The 9,348-nt window shown below is 46.2% G+C and overlaps 1 protein-coding gene across 1 annotated transcript in view; it reads right to left on the bottom strand.

The window, feature by feature from the left end:
* The window catches only part of TTC34 (tetratricopeptide repeat domain 34), an 81,725-nt gene extending 73,047 nt beyond the window's left edge, over positions 1-8,678 (bottom strand). Inside the window, exons 1-3 of the mRNA XM_019511661.1 lie at positions 8,553-8,678; positions 4,306-5,970; positions 3,008-3,233 (exon numbers count right to left, since the gene is read on the bottom strand). Of these exons, the coding sequence (XP_019367206.1) occupies positions 3,008-3,233; positions 4,306-5,909 (1,830 nt within the window). The 5' untranslated portion in view covers positions 5,910-5,970; positions 8,553-8,678. The remainder of the gene's footprint in view (positions 1-3,007; positions 3,234-4,305; positions 5,971-8,552) is intronic.
* Positions 8,679-9,348: the final 670 nt, after the last annotated feature.

Genomic DNA, 9,348 nt, shown 5'->3' with positions numbered 1-9,348 from the left:
GCCAGGCAGATGCCTGCAGAGACTGCCAAAGCTGCAGCTAGGGAGTAGAGGGGATGGGCCAGCCCTGCTGTAGAGCCAAGAGCCCTGCCCAGCCCAGAGAGCATGCTATGATGCTGGGGGGTCTGATTTAATTTAAACCAGCAAGGGGTTTGGGACAGACGTTGCATAAACCAGTTTGAGCCAAAACAGTTAAGCCTGATACTACATTCATCCAGGTTTATCTCAAACCTGTTTCAGCCATTCTCAAACTGGTTTATGTGCACTGACCATCTGTTCTGTTACAGGTTTAAACCAGTTTCTGATCACTTAAACCAGCTGATGTGTAATGTCTGTCCTAGCCAATGTGAAGTAGCAAAGGCACATTAATAAATATATAGATGTGCCCAATATGAGGGAATGGCACCTACCCAACATTTCTGCAGGGATTGTTCCTTTGTGCAAAACATATGCACATAGAGTAACAAAAGTGTGAATCACTGCATTTGGTATACGTGGCCATGTGGGAAATCTGTTATTTCTCAGGCATTGATTTTCTGTTCTTTCTGGGGGCCATCAAAGCTTGCCACCTCTTGAAATAGTGAAAGGAGAGAGAAACTCCCACAAGAAATGCTATGCCATCAAACTCAGGGCACAGGCACAATTTCCTTCTGGAATATGCCCCTTTGGGTATATTACCTGGCCAACGAGCTAACCCTATGTGTGGGATTTTCAACATTTAAGAAAAAAAATATAACTCCAGTGAGCAAGTACAGTAAGAAGCCCATCTTTCCAAGGACCTGATGTAGTCTCAACTGAGCTTTGTCACTTGGTAAGTGCCTGCCTGTTAACAGCATGCACCACAGAACATTTAACATAATTCACATTTTCTTTGGTGGCAATAAAGCTATTCTACTTCTACTAGTCCTCATTACCCACAGGATGGATGTATAAGGGCTAAAAAATAAAAAAGAAAAAGAAAAAGAAAAAAAAGACAACAGCACCCTCTGTCAGCTAAATATGGTAATTTACCTTTTTTAACCTCAGGCAAGCAAGTAAAATATACTGCTTAGCAGAAATGACACTCTTTTGAATACTTTCTACTTGCTCAAACACAAACAAATTGGCATTGAAGAAGGAAACTAATGAATGATATTTGTGCTTCTGTTTACTTATTTTCTATGCTGATGCAATACAATGTTAATGGGTTGAGTGCTCATTAAAGATTATGACTAATTTTTAATTATCATTCATTTTTATTTTCGCTTTTCCTTCCAATTTCAAAAGCCAATGGCTTACTTCCAAGAGTATTTTTTCTCACTTATCAGATATTGTACTCAAGCACTACAAAGCCCTTTTACCAGCGACTATATATTAAGCCTATCATTTATCATACTACTATTTATATGTTAGTAGCACTGGGCTCCCACTCTGTGAGTTCCCATTCTGAAGAAAGCTTTTGGCCAAGTGAGTTTTCAAGGTTAAAGAAATTGTCCAAGTTCAGGCAGTGTGTTTTGGCCAAAGTTAGGAATAAATACCAGGAATTTGGCTTTGCTCTAATCATATACAGTGCCCCTTATTCCTCCTTGCATCACAACATATGTACTCCTCTGAAAGTATGTGCCAGTAATGTTCTGCCCCCATGAGATGCCATACGGTTTTAGTCTGTTACATTGGGTGAATACAGTTTAATGGCAAAACACACCTTGTGAAGGCTTTTTCAAACTTTGTTTCACTGGGAGATATCTCCTGGTGTCGAGAGGAAGCATCTATATATCAGCTTACCTTGGAACCTGGATACTTGTTTAAGCACTGTTACTCAAAACTGGAAAAAGTGAGCAGGCTCTGTCACTCACTACTAAACAGGGTCAGATTTGAATGATTAAGAAATCATTCACCTGATGGATCTAGGTCTATTCAGTTCCCTGGGGGAGAGTGGTGGGGGAAATGGATAGTCTCAGGCTGTAGGATTTAAACTGCACCAGTGAACAGTGTGAATCAGCAGAGTTTCCATGATAGTCATTCTTTATCCCTCTGCTGGGGAAGAAATTTCATGTGATTACTGCCTTATTTTCTGGGCCATAATTCCAAATCCAGACAGGCTCACTCTGCTTTCAACAGACAGGGACTCACTAACTTCTGAGATCCTAAAATGAGGCAGCTGTTTGCTAATCTTCCTACTGTCTTGAGTTGGCAGTGGGTAAGAATCACAGAGACCCATAATGAGATGAGCTATCTGTAGGAGAAAGGTAATAGCCCTCCGTTCCCTTCTCCAGGGGAAAATTACCAGGTCCATCAATGACAGTAGCACCGGGGTGCGGCACATTCAATCACTCTCTACCTAGTTAAAAGTGTCTGATGAAAGGTGTCATTAAGGATAATGTGATGAATGGCTGTATTTAACTAAATGCCCTCATGCAGCCTGTGATACAATCAGAGAGCTTTGCCCTGGAAGCCTGAGGTTGGATCATAAAAGTTCTGCTACTGCTTGGGCAACTTGTATTTCACTCCAAGCTCTGAACTTCGCTGCTTCCAGAATCCCGTATCTGTTCCTATTGGCAGAACCTTGCTGCACAGTTTATTTTAAAACATAAGATGCACAGGAAGAGAACTGTGTTGCCATCGATCATCCTAAGGAAGCTGTCTTGGTTTAAGGGAGAAGGGGTGCTTAGCCAGGCCAGCTGTAACACTCCGCAAAGGTACCACTCTGGGTGTTGTATTGCTCACAATTAGAGCTGCTCCTCACCCAAGGCAGCTGCTCAAAAAACCTTCCGTTTCAAAATTTTCCAGCAAAAAAGGCAGAATTTATCATGAAAATTTTCCATTAAAAAAATAATATTTTTCAACTCCCACCCAAATGACCTTGAGTAGTATCACAAAAGACAAAGTGTTCATTTCTCTCAAGCTCTGTTTCTCAGGCCTCCTTCATATTTTGGGTTCCTCCACATCAACCCAGAAGAACCCTGCACTCCCTCGACGGGCTCATCTGCTGAGCATTGTCTCACCCTTATTGCTAGCCACGGGTTTTTACCTGATTGCTGTCGTACAAGAAGCCCTTCTTCAACTGCAGCAGCACCAGCCTGGCCAGGATGGGGGAACTCTGAGGGTTCCTAGAGAGAGCTACTAAGAGGATTTTGTGAGCTTCTTCCACCCGATCCATCTGGTACAGGGTGTCGGCACACAGGATCTGGGACGCCTCATCACAGGAGTCTAGGTCTACCAGGAGAGATGCCAGCTGGTGCACTCCGGAGGCATCCCTGAATAAGCAGAGAACACCCTTAGAGCATCAACCACTAATCATTCCAATCAAGCTGATCTATCCCTCAATCCAGGTAGCATGAAATAAGTGCCAAAGTTCAGCAACCCTGGATGACCTGGCATGCATGCACTTAGGTCACATCCAAAGTATGCCATTTAAAACCTGGTCGCAAACAATCTACAGGGGACAACAGGGGAATCAATGAGAAAAAAAAAGGTCTCCAAAGGGTATCTGATCCAGCAACCCACCATAACACAAAAGATAAATGATGACAGTGATAACAGGATCCATGAGGAATAATGGACTGCGTCAACCAAGGAATTCTGCAATAAAAATTACAATAGTAGATGGTCATGTCCAGGCTAATAACTGCATTAGACAAGCTCTTGCCTGATCAGTACTAGTGTGGGACTTGGGAGACAAGGGGTGTTTATATGTGTGCTCTGGCGGGGGGGAGAGGGGGAAGCACTTTAATTCAAGTGGATCTGAGAGCTGGTTGAATTAAAGCACCCAGAGCGTCACATGTATCACTGTCCTCACACTGAAAAATGGCAGTGGGGGCACTTTAACTAAAGCTCATCCAACAAACTTTAGTTAAAGTGCCCCCTCTGCCACTTTTCAGCGCAGGGATACTGATACACATGATGCTGGAGTCTGCTGGAGCATGGTAATTATCACGCTCCAGAAGATTTAATTAAACAAGTCTGCTCAACACTGTAATTACAGTGCGTCGGAGCAGCCTCTCTGCACATGTATAGGTGCCCCAGGGGTTTGATCCCCAGCCCTGCCACTGATCTGCTGGGTGACTTTGAGCAATTCTCTTCTCCCTTTGTCTCCATTACCCCACATGTAAAATGGAAGTAAAGTACTAACTGCCTTTAGACAGCATCTTGAAGTCCATTGGTGAAAAATACTAGATTATTATTAAGACGGTCATAAACTGATGCATTAGACCAGATTATGCCGGCAGCTAACTGACATAGCTATTTGGGCTAAAGCCTAGTATAGACCTGGCCCTAGACCTGAGAGGGGCTGTATCCTGTTCCCAGCCGCCCCCATATTAGACATACCCTTCTTTGGTCTGGAAGCCATTCAGCTGGGCTCCTTTCTTCTGTGCATGGGCTGAGCTGTTTGTTGGGTGATGCTTCTTCTGAAGCATCTTCTGTCCTTCTTCCTGGAGGACCTTCACAAGCAGGCCTCTTTGGTTCCAGGGCACGTAGGACTTGATAGTCACGATGGTTTCCTCCAGTCTCAGCCGACAGGCAGTGATGTAATCCAGGGCTGTCAGGTAAGGGCTGCCACCACAGACCCGGATGAGTCCCCGGCCACACAGGGCTTTCACACAGCTGTTAGGGTGTGGGGAATCATGCTCTATGACTTCTTGGAAGTCCCGAAGGGCTTGCTTAGGATGGTTAGCGTGGAGGTGACAAAATCCCCGCACCACAAGGAGGGTGTTGTAATATGTCTTCTGCTCCGCTTCCAGGAGGGAATTACAGATGTCTAGGGCTTTCTTGACATGCCCGCACAGCAGCTGGCAATCTGCCAGCCGGGCGCTCAGTTCTCGCTTGGCCCCTGGGGAAATCTGGATGAGGAACTGGAGGGTGCAGATAACCGAGGAGAGCAGTTCTGTGCTGGTGTCGCATCGGAGCTCAGCCCGCGTGCGCACAGCTTCCCGGTAGGCTGCAAACTCCCCCTCCAGGGCAGCCCTAGCCTGCTCTTCGATCACATCGGCATCCTGAGGTGTGAACAGCTCATCAAAGCGCCTCTTGGCCTGCTCAGGGGTGACCATGAAAGCTTCTGTCAAGTCCTTCATCATTTCCTGTGTCCGCCCATCCGCGGAGAAGTAAGCAGCAGCTCGCTCCAGCAGCAGACCCATAGCTCTCTTGTCCCAGAGCTGGCTGCCAGCAGACAACGCCTCCAGGGCCTTGCTGTAAATGGCCACACACTCCTCAAACTTGCGTTGCTCAAAGAGGTATGCTGCCTGGGCTCTGCATACCCAGATGTCATCAGGCGCTACGGTAGCCAGGAACTCATAGCAGTCATCCCGCCATTTGTCCAGGATCCGGCTCCCTGGGCCCTTCTCCCGGTGCACTGAGAGGTAACTGGAGAAGGCCTGGATTACCTGTGGCAGGTGCTCCTTTTGCCTGCTGTGCATATAGGCCACTGTCTCAGCCTGGTGGTTCACAAAGGCTTGGATATAGTCCACAACACCATTCCCAGACTGAGTCCCTGATAGCACCCAGGCCAAAGCCCTAGTCAGCAGCAGCTCCACTGAATGTCTGGGGTGGGTTTTGAGCAGGGCATTACACTGGCTCACTACATCCTCATACTGCTGTTGCCCCAGCATGGCCTCCATCTTGCATAGGGAGGCAGCTATGTTGCTGGGGTCTAGGGTGGACAGAAAAACAGCAGCAACCCCCACATTGAGGGACACAATGGCCAAGTTGTCGCACTGTATCTTGGGAATCTGACTCTCTCCTGTGCACCACATCTCAAGGGTGGCTATCACTTTCTCCCACAGCCCCTTGCCCAGGGACTTCACCTTCTGCACCGCAAAGGATGCACTACAGCTGAATGCAGCCATGTAGAAAGCCGTGGCTAGAGACATCTCCTCCCTGACCAGGTGCTTGTCCCCTTCTTTGCAGAGCTTTGTAGCAATCTCTTGAGCTGACATCTTGATTTGGGGTACTTACATTGTCAGCAATTGGCTTTTCACACACTGCCCTCTTGAGTGCCTGTAAAAGAGAGATCAAAGATATTAAGACGAAGTAGGTTGCCACAGTTTGTGGCTTTATATTGTCTGTCAAATAAACAGTTATGAAAAAAAAAAGCAAGTGAGGACTTAAGAGGTTTTGAATGTCATTATAACCTCCAAACAGCAAAGTTTTGGTGAGTTAAAAACAAAGACAAAGGAGAACAATGCCAAGTGCTGGAGGGGCTGGAAAAGTGGCTCATCCTTGTCACATCTACATTACAGCTGGTTAGAAAATAGGGAAAGGTCACAAAAATGTTGCTGACATTTTCCCCCTCCCCTTTCTATTGTTAATTTTTTTTTAAATGGCCTTCTAAAACTGTAGCACAGGATTATCTCCAGTCTGCAAACCTAAAATGTGTTTGTTTTGTTAACTGAGTTTTACTCAGAGATCAGGCTAGGAGTAAAATATTTCTCTCTCTTTTGCACCCTTTTGGAACCACATTAATAATCCTTCTTCTGGCTGCTATTGTGCTATGATTCAATATAGGTAGCTACCAGTGGTAGCTGTAGAGTTGTCTTGTTTATCAGTTTACTCAGGCTGTAGGTGAACAGTATGACAGCTTGAAGCCTGCCCTCATTCCATGAGAAATTATAGTAATTAACTGACCTTGACCTACTGTGTGTGTCCTAAGCAAAAATGTTTAAAACTTGAAGAAGCTGAAAAAACCTTGCCAGAAAGAAAAAAAGGAGCTTTGTCCAATGCAATGCCTACATGGCAAACAGCAAGAATGAGAGAGCAGCAAAGCTGGCATGCTGGATGGAAACCCAGCTCTGATGTGGTAGTTTGTAGGGCTGCACTGTGTGCATGCTTCAGCAGGCTTGCCCTGATGGTTTCTCAAAGAGGTGTATGAAGGCTTGACTTTGTCTTCCCTTTCCTAATCAAATCCCTGCAACAGCATGTTCCACTTTTCTTCAAACAGCTGTCATGCATCTCCTCCCCAGCACTCATGTATCAGTCAGCCATGCTGAATCTCAAGAGCATGTGTGATCATAAAAGGGACATCAAGGCCTGTGTGTGCATTTAGCAGCAGAAGAATACTGTTGCTCTGTGTAGGTGTGGGATGCAGCCCAGCTTGGAGCTAATCACCTATGAATAGCATCAATGGGGTTAGGATGTATTGTAGGAGCTGTCATAGTGAATGGGCTCTGAATGCTGCCCCCACCCTCCCCCAGCAGAAATTGGGATGCTGTTTGCCAGGCTGGATGGGAAGTGACTCTCATGAGGTCTTTTTGCTTGGTCAGGGTCCTATTGCCATGCCCACAGTGGAGTTATTCACATAAATGACATTAAGGCAATGTTCTGCCTCCTGAAGAAACTTTAGCCCAACAATGCTAGAATTCCTTTTGTATTCACCTAACTGTGAACTATGATAATTTCTATCAAGGTACCACCATGGAGGTACCATCCAAGACAAAAGCCCCACAGTGCTAAGCTCTATACACACATGTAATGAAAAGATCTTGCCTGCTCTGGACAGGTTGTGCTGTACAGATATGATGGGAAACGTTAATACTAATTAATCTTGTGGGACAGGCCTTACTGGCATTGTCAGTGTCCCTTCAAATATAATCAAAAAAGAAAGTGAAGATTAGAAGAGGTGAATACAGAGTCCATGACTTATAATGAGTTCTGTGCAACTGACTGATGTAATAATGAACATATTGCTCCTGTATCTTCCAAGCCTTGCAGATAGCAAGATGCACCTACCTCTGGGCTATTAGTACACAACAAGGTGTGTGTGTGTGTGTGTGTGTGTGTGTGTGTGTGTGTGTGTGGAGAAAAACACTGAATTTTTCAGGAGAGGTTTGGACTTTGATAGGTCCATCAATTGGCACTGTGGGATTCTCAGGGAATGCTAGCTGTCAGGCCATCAGTTATACCTCATCCCAAAGGCAGATTACTCCAAGATCACCACTGCTACACCTACCACACCTGTAGCTGTGAGGCACCTGTGTGCTACCAGGGATGAAAAGAATAATCATCAGTGTTTGCAAACAACTTGAGGAATAGCTGGACATGCATCCTTCCCCAGTTCAAGGCTTGCTCTGCACTGACCGGGTCTGATCAGTGCCTCTACTCTCCAGTTGTCTGCTTCGTCCCCTCTCCTTCCTCCCTCCCTCCCCGCCATGCAGGCACACATTTGCATCAGTTGCTCTGACAGCCTGGTCCTTGGAAAGACACCAAGTCAACCATGCCGGATCTCTTTGCCTGCCCTTTGCCTTTCCTCCTCTATTAGAAACCACTTGGACATTGATGCTCTTGGTGGGAGCTGATGAGGGGAAGCAGTGACAAGAAGGAGAACATTTAATTCTGTCTGCATTTCTGAGGACTGACATTGTTTGGGAGGGCAGATCTGACTTTAAAAAAATGATTGGCACAAGTAGGGAAGCCTGCCTGGATTTTCCCTGATTTAGGGATTAGTCAGATCAGGGGGGCAGGTGCATATTCCTTCCTTCCAATAAGGGAAGTTGCGGCTCCCCACAGGTTCTAGCATCAGACACCCCACTCCTGCAGCATAAGGGGAAAACATCCAAAAAAGTTACAGGGAAGGGCTCAAGTACCTGAGAGCTGACATCTGAAGTTGCTGCTGTGGGCTTTGGAGGAAGCTCAGGGCCGTCACAGCCTGCACTGCTGGGAGCTGGGGCCCATTGTGGCCTGCTGCGCACCTTGCTGCTGCTCTCAGGAGAGACGGGTGCCACTGGCAGAGAGCAGAGCTGGCTGGGCTCATCCTTGCACATGCCTTGTTGCCTGGGAGACAGTAAACATGACACTATACAGGCTTGTGTTCCCTGCAGGCCAATGAAGCACAGCTCAAGTATACAGTCCCTGCCCCACGTGCTGGACCTGCCCCCTCTGCCTCAGTCTATCGCAGATAACCCTAGGGCACCATGGCACCAGTTAAGGTTCCCTGAAAAGGAGCTGCTTTCAGTGTCACGGCAGACAGTGGAAAGCCTTGACGTGCTATGAGCCTTCAGGAGTCTAGCGAAGTGGTAGCCAGAGCCATCCAGGAGGACTTTGATGAGCCCCTAATCAGAAAAGCAGCTTGAAATATTTTGGAGAAGGACGCACCCCTCTAAGGTGCTAACAGTCCTTCCTATTTACACAGCATCTTTCTGTTCTATATGCCAGGGGGCTCAGGAAAGCTGGGGGACCCATATCCTGTAGGAACTGGGTTTCTAACCTCATTAGGCTCCTATGAGTAGATCAGCTTTGGGTATCATTCAGGTAATGCCACCTGTAGTTAGAGCAGTTTTTCCCCTGAATGATAAGAAGAGAACTTAAAAGATTTAATCTAGGATGGACTGAACATTTTTTTCTTTTTTTTTAAACACACTGTAAGAATACTGCTTTTTTAAT

Source organism: Gavialis gangeticus, unplaced genomic scaffold (assembly GCF_001723915.1).
Source record: "Gavialis gangeticus isolate Ggan-Ray unplaced genomic scaffold, GavGan_comp1, whole genome shotgun sequence".
Lineage (NCBI taxonomy): Eukaryota > Metazoa > Chordata > Crocodylia > Gavialidae > Gavialis > Gavialis gangeticus.
Note: the sequence above shows the minus strand (reverse complement) of the source record. Positions and strands in the feature narration are given on the sequence as shown.